Source organism: Acartia tonsa, chromosome 7 (assembly GCF_053477335.1).
Source record: "Acartia tonsa isolate MP-2025a chromosome 7, ASM5347733v1, whole genome shotgun sequence".
Classification (NCBI taxonomy): Eukaryota; Metazoa; Arthropoda; class Copepoda; order Calanoida; family Acartiidae; genus Acartia; species Acartia tonsa.
The window spans coordinates 20,606,183-20,621,076 of NC_137266.1; the positions used below are offsets into that span (position 1 = coordinate 20,606,183).

At 31.3% G+C, this 14,894-nt stretch overlaps 1 protein-coding gene across 1 annotated transcript; it reads left to right on the plus strand.

Annotated features, from left to right (window-relative positions):
* The first annotated feature begins 8 nt into the window (after positions 1 to 8).
* On the plus strand, positions 9 to 11,480 carry LOC145325043 (phospholipid scramblase 1-like). The gene is made up of 10 exons (XM_080167844.1): positions 9 to 86; positions 541 to 583; positions 1,402 to 1,476; positions 2,007 to 2,075; positions 2,405 to 2,462; positions 3,870 to 3,944; positions 4,948 to 5,049; positions 8,004 to 8,087; positions 10,312 to 10,413; positions 10,960 to 11,480. The coding sequence occupies exons 1-10, from the start codon at positions 50 to 52 to the stop codon at positions 11,026 to 11,028; spliced, it is 714 nt and encodes a 237-aa protein (XP_080023970.1). The 5' UTR covers positions 9 to 49; the 3' UTR covers positions 11,029 to 11,480.
* The last annotated feature ends 3,414 nt before the right edge of the window (positions 11,481 to 14,894 follow it).

Sequence of the window (14,894 nt, forward strand, 5' to 3'; positions counted from 1 at the left end):
TGTTAAAATCAATATGCTGTAACATTTAGATGTTATTTACAGATTAAAGATGAACGACGTTGTAATGACACAGCCCTACGATCATGGTAAGGTTTATAATTACAAGCCTAGCAACTCTATATCTTGTATTGTCTGAACATTTTTTATTTGTGAAAGCTGATGTTATCACTTATACCTATTATGGATCTCCAATATGTTGTTTTCTAAACCCTGCAGAAGATATTTTCCCATGGGTCCCTATACCTGCAAATGTAAATACAAATAGCGATTACGCCCCTTTAGCCCTTTTTTCTGGGGGTAGGGGTATTTTTTTTCCGGATGCAAAACGTGTTCATGAACCCTTCTGGATCTGTATAAGAATCTTCACTCCTAAGGAGAACCATATCGGACTAGCGGTTACCGAGATCATTTAGTACAAACACTCAGATAGACGGATACCCTGCTCCTTTTTATATGAATCTTCTAATAGTAAATAGTCGGTCTAGAAAACGTGGTATGTTAAGTAAGTCTGTAAGTAAACTGTCATTTATTTTGATTTAGGTTTCAGTAAGTCTCAAGGCCCAAGAAGTCTGGATGCCTTAGCGTAAGTAGTATTATCATTAGCGAAGCTACTACATAACTAGGCTATGTCCGTATACTATTTACAAAAAGTGGACACAAAGTCTAAATATGAATTGATGTCTATTATATAAGTTGCTTACAGAGCATTCAATAAAAGTGGTATTGGTTAACATATTATAATCGATATATTATTACTTGGATGCTGTATCAGATTTTCATGTACTCTGATAAAATGGTACACGCAACTGTCAAAATAAAGATAAACCCCATCCTCTCCCCTCCTGCTGGTCGAACAAATTGACAAATAAATGAGGTCCATATTAGCAAGTAAAATTGATGACAAATTTTCCGCTGTCAATATATCCACGTATATCCTTTATCCAGTCATTTTATCGACATCATAATTACATTACACAAGATTTTGACAGAAATATTTCAGCATTGTTTCTCTTTATCCGTTTGTCCATCCATGATTTTTTAGTGCTTCGCTACTTTAGGATGTTCTTATTATTCCTTTTTAGTAGCGAAGCTACTCTATAATTCACATATTCCGTCAGTCCGTAACGCCATTGGGAAAACGTGATTTTCTCGGCTCCTGTTAAAGATAGACAGCTGAAATTTTTAGTGAAGATTCCTATAACATATGCTCATCTAATCTATACAAATTAGCTTAATGCTTCAAAAGACCATTATGCATCTTTAAAAGTTTTCTTAATTTATTATATATTATATTTAATTTTTTATGACATACTCTATAGATCATTTTTTCCAGATATCGTTCAATACTTTTTGAGCTTCGCTACTTAAGGATATTGTCATCCTTGTTTTTTGTTATTTTAGTCGATTGAACAAAGTTGAGCTGAAGCAGAAGATTTCCTGGTGCGAGGTTATGTCTGGTTGTGAAATAGCAAACAGGTATTGTCTTTCAATCTCAGCTTTTCCATTTGAAAGCGCTGGAAAGTGTCATGAAAATTCATCTTAATAGGAGGGAAGATAGGAGATGTGGGAAAGGAAACACCTACAAAAGAGATGGATACAGTCCTATTTTTATGACGTCACACATGACATTTTCCAGCGCTTCTTCCATTTTTCAATCCTGTTGGAAAGTAACAGGATTTCTGTCTGTCTGCGTGTCTGTTTCTTAAGATCTCCATAATAGCTGGATTTCTATGGGTATCTTGTGCAGATAAGCTTCTCATAGGTACAGGGAAGGTTTTAACTATATTAGAGGAGGGTACCTCCACCCATCCAAGAGAGATCGCCCCTGAAGAGAGGGCAGATATATAAACTAATACTATCTCAAGACTTAAAATAGTTTAAAACCATTTCGGAAACTATGAGAGGCATCAAAAATTAATTCTTTGTATAGCAAAAGCAAATCCTTTAAATCTTTCAATAATTATAATTAACATTTTTACCATTTAATAATCTATTTATATTTTAAGATTTTGGTTGAATACACCGGAGGGAGAAACAATCTATCACTGTAGAGAACATTCTAGTCTTGGGGACAGGTAATATCATAGGGGGGGGGGCGGGGGGGGGTAAATAACCAAAAATTAAAGTTTTAAAATATGGGGGAAGGGGTGGCACAATGTCGACTTTAATGGGTCTATAAATATCAGTTAATGGCGAGGGAATCATAAACGCAGCCAAGCCCCTACAAAACAGAGAAAGCAAAAAAGACAAAAAAAGGTCCTCACTACTTGGGCCAGGTAGTTGTCTGGGATATACATCTTTACATTTATTACCCTAAGAATGAACTGAATAGTCGTTTAAAATCTTTGTTTTGAAGTATGCATTAGAGCATGTCTGTTGTCTCATTTGATTTTAAATATCTTAGGTTATGTTGTGGAAATATTAGGCCTTTGACAATCACCATTGAAGATGACACTGGAAAGGTATGATTTTAAAAATTAGTTGGAAACTTTAGTGATAAGACAGTTGACGATAAGTTGATGTAAATCCCCAATGATGATAACAAAATTACCACGTCTTGAAATCAAAATTATTGTTTGAAAAGTTTGGAACTACCCAATCACAATTATATCAGTACCTAAAGTTTTTAAGCCAACGATTAAGATAACGTGGTTATATAATTTTGGGTACCAGTATAATTTAGGCACGTTGTAATTGTCTTATTGATTTCAAACCTCGCATGTTGATTCCTGAAACAATAATGTAGCAAATCATAGAAGACGAAAAACTTTGTACGTGGATTTTAAATATCCTGTTTTTAAACTATATTTTACAAAATATTTACATTAAATTTTGTTCAGTTTTTTTAAATAGTATTGTAAAAGTGAAGTGAGTTACTTTATATGTTTGTTAACCCTTAACAGTCGGGCCCCTTGCCGCACCTTAATCAGTCCGGGGGGGGGGGGGGGGCGTTCAACGCCCCCCCATATTATCTCAGTTCCTATTAGAGCTAGAGGGCTAATTTTTTTTGTACAAGTCCCCTGTGTTATGATGAATTTCCGACCTTAAGTAAGTCAAAGTCAATTTTCGCTTCCTTCACCCTTTTATTTAACAACCTTTGTTTTTAGGTCCTTTTTTACTTAAAAATTTCAAACGGCTGTAATTTTCTTATTTTTGAAGCTAGAAGAACAATTTTTTTGCAGAAAATGTTTATCTTTATGTAAATTTTATATTTGAAATGTCAAAATATAAATTTCAGCGGCCGCAGCTGTACTTGGCAGCTGCCAGCCGCCGCAGTCGGCGGGAAAACGGCGGTGGATCTTTATGAAATTTTAATACGTTATGTAGACATGTAAGAAAAGCTTAAGTTTAAAATTTGAAGTCTCTAAGTCAAAAATTGAGGCCACAGGAGCCTTTTAAAGATTTCTGGAGACCTGGAGGATCAGGACCTGCAGGATCATACCTGGAACCTGAAAGTGACTTGAACACCTGTATTTCATATAAGGATGTACTACTAGAGGATATTTTAGTATTTTGGCAAGATAAAATACTTTGTTTAAGTCAAAAAAATATTTTTTGCTCTTTACCTGGATGACCCTGCCAGGTTTGCTGGCATCCTGTGCCCGCCAGGATGGAGATATTCAAAAAATTCCAACTCTCAGTTATGTGTCATACCCAAACTTAAAAAGTCACGCAGTTTGGGCTCTTTATCTTTCACACACAGAAAATGAGATAGAAAAAACCGGATGGGGGGGCGTTCAACGCCCCCCCCCCCCCCGACCGTTAAGGGTTAAAGTTCATTTGTCTGATTTGTTAAAATATTGACATCCTTAGATTAAGTTAGAATCCAATTTTTTACTGTATTGACTTTTGAATAAACATGTTTTTAGCCAATTGTAGAGATTGACCGTCCGCTGAAGTGTATGGGATGTTGTTGCTCTTGTTGCTATCCTTCTTGTACACAGGTAGATACATAGATAGATAGATAAATAGTGAGATAGATAGATAGATAGTCCGCTGAAGTGAATGGGATGTTGTTGCTCGTGTTGCTATCCTTCTTGTACACAGGTAGATACATAGACAGATAGATAGATAGATAGTCCATAGAAGTGTATGGGATGTTGTTGCTATCCTTCTTGTACACAGGTAGATACATAGATAGATAGATAGGGAGATAGATAGATAGTACGCTGAAGTGTATGGGATGTTGTTGCTCGTGTTGCTATCCTTCTTGAACACAGGTAGATACATAGACAGATAGATAGTCCATAGAAGTGTATGGGATGTTGTTGCTATCCTTCTTGTACACAGGTAGATACATAGATAGATTTACAGTGTCATAGATAGATAGTCCACTGAAGTGTATGGGATGTTGTTTGTCGTGTTGCTATCCTTCTTGTACACAGGTAGATACATAGATAGATGGATAGATTAGGGAGATAGATAGTCCGCTGAAGTGTATTTGATGTTGTTGCTCTTGTTGCTATCCTTCTTGTACACAGGTAGATACATAGATAGATAGATAGGGAGATAGATAGTCCGCTGAAGTGTATGGGATCTTGTTGCTCGTGTTGCTATCCTTCTTTTACACAGGTAGATACATAGATAGGATAGCAAGATAGTGAGTTGATGTTTTAAATATCTTTACCCCTACCACAACCTCTAATATGAGATTTATCAGCTTGCATTCGAGCAAAAAGCTTGATTTTTCGTTTTATGAATCAATATATAAAATAAAAAATTCATTAGTTATTTGATATTTCCTTAAATTACTTAAGTAAACTTTACACTTTTCTTGAAAAAAAATCCGACTTTCTCAAAAGCTTGTGAACAAGCACTAAGATCTTTAAAATTATTGTTCTGCTCTATACCAGGGGTAATTGGAGAATAGGGCAGGTATTTGTTTGAAGTATACATCTATAATCATAGATTTATTCACAGAAATATTAATGAAATATATATTTTTAGGAAATGAGTGTCAGAATCGAGGGACAAGACGTTGGTAAAGTGGAGGAATATCCAACTTGGTGGTATCAAGTTGTTAATGTGTTTGATCAAGCAGGGAATAAGGTATGATCATTGATAAGACAGGGAATAATGTATGATTAGTTAGTGATTAGAAATAACATTCCTATATAAACAAAACATTAGAGTAAAACACTAGAGGGAGAAAGGACTATATAACTGTATCTCCCCATTGCAAGCACCTTGTGCAACCTTTCTATTGGGCCATTGAAAATCAACCAATGGTGCCGCTTATATTTTCACAGCTAAGTAGCAGAAAGAAATTAAGAATCAGACGAAAAAGGTCATTGAAAATGGAAGGAAGGTAGTTGTCTGTTTATACATCTATACTATAGATCTGTTAACAAAACTAAAGTTAAAAACGGGTCTTAAGTTTTTCTTCCCTTTCCTCTAGTAACCACTTCTCATTAAACAGGGAATGACAAGTGCATAAATCCAGGGATCTAATGGGATACGTCAATGGCCGATAAATTGATGATATATAAAATCATCTCTTCTGTAGAATACAATCAGTAGTTGAAACGTTTGGACAGTGGACACTCAACTCAAAGAACCAACCAATCAAAGTTCCATCAAAGTCATCTAAATTGTTAAGCCAACAAATAAGAAACTTGTTATAAAACTTTGGGAACTAGTTTAATAAACAGCCCAATGTCCCCACCCTCCCAGAAATAATCACAATTTTCTTATGAACGACAATAAACAGACTAACTGACATATACAATGATTTATAGAGTAACTTTAAACTGTTTTTAACCTATTTTTAAAACATATATCAAAAATATACTATAACACCAGTAGAATTAAACTGCAGAGCCTAAATTTGAATTAAGTCCCCGATAAACTTTTTTGAGGGGATCTAAAAATTAATTTTACTGTTGCTGTGGTCTTTTTTGATCAGAGCAAAAGGTCTTTTTTTAATTGGGTAAAATTCGTAGCTTTTAGAGTGTTTTGCTTCATATATATAGTATTCTGGTATAGAGTAAAATTAGGCCTTTTGATTTCATATAAAATAATTCATTAAAAACTTAATTCTTTACAATATATCAATGAATTAACTTTATCGTGCTTTTTTTCCATCACTTATTTAAAACACAAAAAAATTGGCTGTAAAGGGTTAAATAGTGAAAGATGACAACAAACGTTTACGCAATACAACAATTTTTTTTTGTCACATATACAAATATAATAAATAAAAGATTATTCAAACTTATTTTTTTTAATATTTTTAAAAAGCATGTATCTTTTATGTGTATAGTTTTCATTCTTTTCATTTTAATTAAATAAAAATTATTTAACTACATTGGAAATAAGTCACTTTGTGGAAAACACTCTTTTTTGAATTGTAAAAAACTGAAATGAAACGAGACTTCTAATTGGTTCAGACTTCAGAATAATATGTTTTATTTTAATGTTAAATTTCTTCTATATAAATTATTGTTTTAGAAAAAAATTATTTGCATCGAACAGAGTAGAGTTTTTATTATTGTATTGATATAATCTGAATCACATCAAATTGTTCTGTAAGAAACAATTTAACCCCAAACTAAAAAATGCTTTTGCTTCCATCAAAATGATCACAGCAACATATAAAATTGATTTTTAAATCCCCCCAAAAAAGTTTATTGGGGACTTAATTCAAATTTGGGCTCTGCAGTCTGATCCTACTGGTGTCATAGTATATTTTTGATATATGATAAAAAATAGGTTAAAAACAGTTTAAACCTTAAAATATTTAATAAGAATGAAAAAATGTCACTTATTCGAGGTTTTTTATAAACATAAAATGTGGGAAAAACACAATTATATTGATTTTTACTTTACGTCAAGACTGTATAATCCTATAATAAAAGGCCTTAACAAGTAAATACACACTATTTTAGAACTGTTCAATTCATTGTTTATAATTTACAATTTTATACTGTTATATTTTACATACAATAAGTATAGAAGAACTAGACGAACAATACCCTAAATGATCCAATGGGAAGTAAATATTTATTTGCCTGTACTATGGGATTCAACCATGCATATGTGACACCGCGTCATAACTAAAGACGTTAAAAATGGTTCCTACTGCAGGTAAGTCAGATGCGCGACTTAAATAGTTTGAGTAGGAGGAATGCCTTGGCCAAGACAGGCGCAACTCATTACCATGCACAGTTGGAACTTCTCAGACAAAGGTCGTGCAATAAAAGGTTTGGTTGTCTGATGGGTGTTGATACTCTAGGCGATTGAGCGCGTTACATTGCAATTTGAATTGCAGAGTATGTTCAAAGGTTACGTGGAGAGGACTTTTACCCGAAGCGTCACCACGTTCCTAGAGTCAATAGTCAAATGCCTATGTGGTTTAATATAAACAAAAATATTTTTTCTATTAGAAATTCCCTTTAAAGTTATTGATAAAGTTGTAATTTTGATCAGGTCTAACACATACACATAAGTATAGTAAACACTATAACATAATGAAATAATTCTACACATTAAACAAATTAATTAAACACCAAGTGTATGTCAACATATTAATTAAACAAGGCTTCTTTTTATTTAAAAAGAAGCCTTGTTTAGAAAAAATAAAGTCTAAAGAATTTGTTGAAAATGTATATACAGAAGTTTGAATTATCATTAGACAATAATATTTCTTAAAGTTTGGGCCCTGAAGGATAAGACAATGATGATTAGAATTATTGGCCAAAAAAATTGGACACTGCTAGTTGAGACAAACAAATCAAGTCCCCAAAGTTTTTAAGGCAATGAATAAAAGACCATGTTTGTAAAGACTTTGGGTCCCAGTGTAATTTACAGAGTAATTTCCTCTTAATCTCTGAATATTTGCAACGAATTCTTGGGGTTCTGGGTCTTAGGACTTGGGGAGGTGAAATTAACTAATCTAAGCAGAAAAATGAACAGAATGTCGATGGGGCTTGTGTTAATGAGGTCAACTATCACATCCAATGAATGCAGATCAGGTCATAACATTGTTTCAATTTCTATTTCAGATATACAAGATTCGTGGAGACAGTTGTTTCACATTCTGTTGCAATGATATTCCTTTCCAAATTATGGATCTAGATGGGAACCAGGTTTAATATTATCTTGATAATCTATCTTGGTGGGTTCGAAAATCGTCCTGAACAGTGTCATTGTTCATAAAGTTCTTCATTCTTTTGTTATTTAAAATGTACCATAATTTTCAGCCATTTTCTTGTCACAATGGCATAGACTCGAAATAAAGTATTACCACACTTTACCAATAAACTGTAAACAAATATGATAAATATACAAGCAAAATAACAAGTTAATGTTGAGATTCAAATCCTTCTCGTCCCTTCTTAAGCATAAAATGAATTTGAAAATTTTTAACTTAGATTTCAATATCCTTATAAGGATGTTGTTTTTATATGTCGTCTTTATGACAGGTAAATATTTTATGAATATATTTCTTAAATTATATATATAAAAAAAATATTGTACGATAATATCAAATTAAATCAAAAGTTTTTTAATTTGTTTTATTTTTTTGGTGCTAAAATCATCCCTGACTTGAATAAGAGAAAAAGTTTGTTTTGATTAAAATTGCAGAAAGAACATATCATTAAAATACACAATAGTCTCTTTGTGAGTTTAAATTTATAACATTATTTTTTGTTAATGAATTAATAAAAAAAAATTTGTTTAATATTTGATTTAATGGCATCTCGTATAATATACTTTACATTCCATCTTAAAAATAAATCTGTAAGACATATATGTTTAGATATCTGTAAACCACCAACTTATGACTATTGAAATTTGATCAGCTGATAGGTTTTAATACTAGATGTTTTTAAGTAGCGCAGCTACTCTAAATCTAGAGAATAAATCTAATTTTGCTTAGAATTTACTTTTAGGTGTTTTAAACATTGTAAATTAAAGATTTTATTTTGATAGTTAATATTTTAAAACAATATCTTCTATAAACTGTGAGGAAGTTTGATAAAATTACGTTTATTTTACAAGCTTGATTGAAAATGCTTCATTATTTTTATAATTCTGACAAAATAGATTTTCTGTTTAAATAAATAACATAGCCACAAAAAGGTTTAAGTAGTTATTGAAATATTTTATTACTATTCTTGCTAATAAAATATTCGTTAACTATGTTTAAATTGCATTTTTAAAATAGACAAGAAAAATATCCTACTTAAATGGTAATTTTATGAAGTTATCTTAAACCTTTTCCAAAAGTTTGTTTTATAAAACTATTTTATTTTCCATTGATTTTATTGATTATATAGGTTAAAAATATCAAAAGTATTTTTTAAAGGCTACAGATTAATTTTGATTAATTCCGATTTTTTATTATCCAATTTTTTTCAAATCTAAAAGAATATGCATGTCTTTTCAGAGAATAGATTATATAAAAAACAAAATTAAACATATTCAGGCTATCAAAAAGCAAAAAATATTCTTTTTTACCATTAAATCGCAAATTTTTAAAATCATTAAATTTTAAGCTTATTTTGCATGGAAACACATTTTTTCATTTATTTTTTCTCAACAACGGATCTTAAATGATTATTACTAAAAACTTTTATGAAAATGTTATTAACCAAAACTTCAAATAAAGGAAATAATTGCCGTTTGCGAAAATGTGTGCAAAAAGTTGCCAATATCTTGTTAGAAGGGACGTAATTGATTTTAATTCTTACTACTTACAACTTAGTGGACTATAAACTATTAGAAAAGTATCACTTTAAGGTGAAATTTTAAGGGTTAACTTTTTTTCTTTTAAAATTCGCAGTGTTGTTGGGTGAAACAATCAGCTCTCAAAATATCTCCCTCTTCTTTAAATTTTGTAAGTTACTGTAAAAAAATTCTTAATTTCAAACACTCATAGAGGCTGTTGTGATAGGGGGGGGGGGGGAGAGGGCGCCTATTAGTTTAAATTTTCAAAAGTTGTTTTTCATTGAAATAAAACTGTGTAAATATCAAGAAAAAAATATAATTAATCAACAATGTATTGGGTAAAACCTCACAAAAACAAATAAAACACTTAAAAACTTCTTGATTATTTTATTTATTTGTTTTATAATAATTTTGATTTATAAGTAATCCAATAATTTTTTTGGGGTATAGTCCCATTTGTGACAACACCTCTTTAGGGGCGTTTCGACGTATTTTCACAATAGCTTTTCTCCTATTTCTTGCCCATGAAGTGGGGGGGGGGGGAATCACCTAACCTATCAAAAGCTACTGTAAAAATACGACGAAACGCACCTCGAGAGGCGTTGCCCCGAAAGGGACTAAACCCGTTTTTTTCTTTAGGTTGGAACAATTACAAAGATGTGGAAAGGGTTCTGCAAGGAGGCATTCACTGATGCTGATACATTTATCATTGAGTTTCCTAACATGGATATCAACCATAAGGTAGGTTTAATTAATGTACAAGTATAGATATGTAATCCAGATGATTGCATGCATTCAGTGTTTGGGACCTTTTTCGTCTACTAGCAATTGCTTCCTGCAGTTTTGTAGCGAATTTACTGTGTTACTATTTCCGACGCTGTTGGTTGATATTCAAAGACTCAATTGAAAGTCTTCACAAGGTCCACGGGGTAGGAACATAGTTAGTTAATCCCCTGATCCTCTATTGTTTTACTTTAATGGGAGGTTAAAACATTTTCCAGAAAAACTACTTTATAATCATTATCAGAAAGTCCGTTTTTATAACTTTTTAGCTACCATTTGAACTTGATTTTTAGAATAATGATTTCTAGGACGATTAGACACTAAGTAATAAGCGAATCTTCTTTATAATCAAGTCTTAAAATCTATATGTAATAATTTTTGGATAGATACACGGAATTTTTTGTTTAGACTTCTAAATGAAATTTTTTTGGTCTATCTGATTTGTTTTGCCTCGCTTTTATGGCTGTTGTTTTTTTGTAATTTATTTGTTTCTTCTATTTTTAGGTTTTGATTCTTGGAGCTACCTTTATGCTGGACTTCATGTTCTTTGAAAAACAAGATAATAACAACTAAAAAATACAATAATTGCAGTATATTTTTTTGTATAATTATGAATACTTTTAATTAAGAAATAGTACATTAGGAACGTCCATTTTTTAAGGGAAGGGGGGGGGGGGAGGGTTCAACATTCAAAATTGGTTGATTATGTTATCAAGGGGAATCTAAATCTAAATATCCTGTAAGTTTTTTTGGGGGGTGGGATTACCCCTAAAGCCCATTCACCTCCAATTAAGTTGTTATTTTACAAGTATTTTTGTAATTTAATGTATAATTGTCTAACGAAAACTGGCAAGTAAAATAATTATATAAATATTTTTTTATAGCTTGCATATAAATTTAATATGGTAAAAGTTTTTAGAATCTTTTTAATGGAAATTAATTGATTTCCCATAATAGAAATACCACCTATGTTTTTTTAATATTTCTGATCCTGTCAGTTTTATGGCATTAATACAATTTTACTAGACATGATTTTTTTCTAAGATTCTGAATTCAATTTATCAATGAAATATGTATTGATAGTAGCGCAGCTACTCTTAACTTATGGTCTGTCTGCACATGCGTCCATAAGTAAGTGGGAGGATTTTTTTTAGTGAAGATTCCACTTTCTGTGGGACATATGTCAGAATTATGCATCTTTACACAGTGTGGCAAAGTATTCCAGACAGGAACTGAGATTTGTTTCATCCAGGGATAAGAAAATGGGCAATAAATTGATATACATCCATAATTATAATAAACAAAATTATTCTTTTACATAAAATTATTGGTTGAAAAATTTGCTCATTACTTGCTTTGAACCAACCAATCAATATTCAATAAAAGTACTCAAAGTTTTTGATCCAACGAATGAGATAACTGGGTCAAAAATTTTTGGGTACCTTTGTAATTTACAGTCCAATGTCCCCTCCCCTCCATTCCTTATTTCACCACATAAAAAAACCATTCCCATATAAACAACCCCTTAAATAGTGGATGTAAATATTCATTTATTTCCCGGAGGTAGTCATTTTTAGAAGATTTTTAATTTTTTTTGTGGAGGTTTTAGAATTTTTATTAATTATTAAAAGAAACTTGATATCAGAGATATAAATGATCATAGCCGGGAAATAAATGAAAATTAAAAACCAAAATTAAACCACATTTTAGCATAAAAAAATGAGTTTTTTGTTTAAATGAGAATGATATTCCTGTCCAGTTTTTTGTTTAGGAATGAATATTTCTTACCCTCGTGAATAAATGATGACCTCTCGGTCCATCATTTATTCCCTTGGGTAAGAAATATTCGGTTCCATTGGAATTCAGTCCACATGGGATTCAACCCACGGAATTCAGCCCAGCGGGATTCAACCCAACGGTATTCAGCCCACACGGGATTCAACCCACGGGATTCAGCCCACACGGAATTCAGTCCACATGGGACTCAACCCACGGAATTCAGTCCATACGGGACTCAACCCACAGAATTCAGTCCATACGGGACTCAACCCACGGAATTCAGTCCATACGGGACTCAACCCACGGAATTCAGTCCATACGGGACTCAACCCACGGAATTCAGTCCATACGGGACTCAACCCATGGAATTCAGTCCACACGGGATTCAACCCATTATATATCTAAAATTACCAGTTTTCAAAATTATATTTTTTTAAAATTTGAGAACTAAATTTTTAGAAAATTTTAAAAATAAGTTTTGATAAAATTTATGTAATTTTTTTTACTGTAGAAATTATTTTATAAAATATGCTTTATAAAAAAATTTGAGAAAAAAAGAATTATTTTCTAAAAATTTGTTTCTTAAATTTGAAAAAAATTTATATTTGTTTCAGTCCACACGGAATTCAACCCAATATATATAAAAAATTCTCAGTTTTAAAAACAAATAATTTTTTTTTCAAATTTGAGAAACAAATTTTTAGAAAATAATTCATTTTCTCATTTTTTTTATAAAGCATATTTTATAAAATAATTTCTACAATAAAAAAATTTACATAAAAATTTTTGTTCTCAAATTTAAAAAAAAAATATTTTTTTTCAAACTGGTAATTTTACATATATAATGGGTTGAATCCCGTGTGGACTGAATTCCGTGGGTTGAGTCCCGTATGGACTGAATTCCGTGGGTTGAGTCACGTACGGACTGAATTCCGTGGGTTGAGTCCCGTATGGACTGAATTCCGTGGGTTGAGTCCCGTATGGACTGAATTCCGTGGGTTGAATCCCGTGTGGACTGAATACCGTGGGTTGAATCCCGTGTGGGCTGAATACCGTTGGGTTGAATCCCGCTGGGCTGAATTCCGTGGGTTGAATCCCATGTGGGCTGAATTCCAATGGAACCGAAATATTCATTTCTAAACAAAAAACTGGACAGGAATACCCCATTCCCATATAAACAACCCCTTAAATAGTGGATGTAAATATTCATTCCCATATAAACAACCCCTTAAATAGTGGATGTAAATATTCATTTATTTCCCTGGTATCTCATTTATATCCCTGGTATGATTTTAGAAGATTTTTAATTTTTTTTGGAAGATTTTATAATTTTTATTAATTACTAAAAGAAAGAAAAATTATACCAGGGAAATAAATGAAATTTAAAAACCAAAATCAAACCACATTTTACTAGCATAAAAATGAGTTTTTGTTTAAATGAGAATGATATTCCTGTCCAGTTTTTTGTTTAGGAATGAATATTTCTTACCCTCGTGAATAAATGATGACCTATCGGTCCATCATTTATTCCCTCGAGGGAATAAATGATGGACTGATAGGTCATCATTTATTCACGAGGGTAAGAAATATTCATTCCTAAACAAAAAACTGGACAGGAATACCCCATTTATTTCCCGGGTATCATCATTTATATCCCTGGTATCATTTTTAGAAGATTTTTAATTTTTTTGGAAATATTTTAGAATTTTTATTAATTACTAAAAGAAAGAAAAATGATTCCAGGGAAATAAATGAAATTTAAAAACACAAATTTAAACCACATAATAGCATAAAAATGAGTTTTTGTTTAAATGAGAATGATATTACTATCCAGTTTTTTGTTTAGGAATGAATATTTTTTACCCTATCGGTCCATCATTTATTCACGGTCCATCATTTATTCCCTCGGGTAAAAAATATTCATTCTTAAACAATAAACTGGATAGGAATACCCCATTGCTACGCTCATTATCTTATTCTTATTGTTTTAATTTTTAGTTTAGCACAAAATTAATAGTAAATTACGGGTATTTTTAGGTCGTTTTAATGCATGGCCAATTCAAAATATTGATCTCTTATTTTTTTCATTTAAATAATTTTGAAGAGATAGCAGTCAAATATTTTATCAATTATCTAAATTAATAAAATTTTCAATAAATTATTGTACTTATCAAATTACTAACACAAAAATAGTTATTTATCGTATCGTATTACAGGCAGCTTTCCGTCGATTTTTAAACTAAAATGTTATAGGATTAAAATCAGTTTTGTTTGCCCCGAGGGTACAAAGGTCCGGGCTAATATTAAAAACTGATATTAATATTATTTTAATATTCTTAGAAAACTGGTTATTGTACGATACAATACATGATTTTTCAGTATAGCTTATTTCTAATCCAGCGGATGTTAATCGGGTTTGAAGCCATACTGGAAAACAAATGTTCATTTTTTAATCAAAAATTTTTTTTCTTAAAACATCCTCGTGCATTGAAATTTTAAACTATGTAAATAAAAACTCTATTCTAGTTCAATTTAAAAACAATAATGTATATATATGTATAAAATTTTATGCCAAAAAAATAAATGAAAACTTCTTAGATTTATATTCTTATATTTTAACTCTATGTAGAAATAATTTGTGTTTAAGTGTTTATAAGAAT

What these genes read in the sequence shown, in the direction of transcription:
- LOC145325043 (XM_080167844.1), top strand. Translation starts at nt 50, where the DNA reads ATGAACGACGTTGTAATGACACAGCCCTACGATCATG. An exon ending in GACACAGCCCTACGATCATG is followed by an intron (nt 87 to 540) that starts GTAAGGTTTATA and finishes ATTTTGATTTAG; the next exon opens with GTTTCAGTAAGTCTCAAGGC. An exon ending in GCTATCCTTCTTGTACACAG is followed by an intron (nt 3,945 to 4,947) that starts GTAGATACATAG and finishes ATATATTTTTAG; the next exon opens with GAAATGAGTGTCAGAATCGA.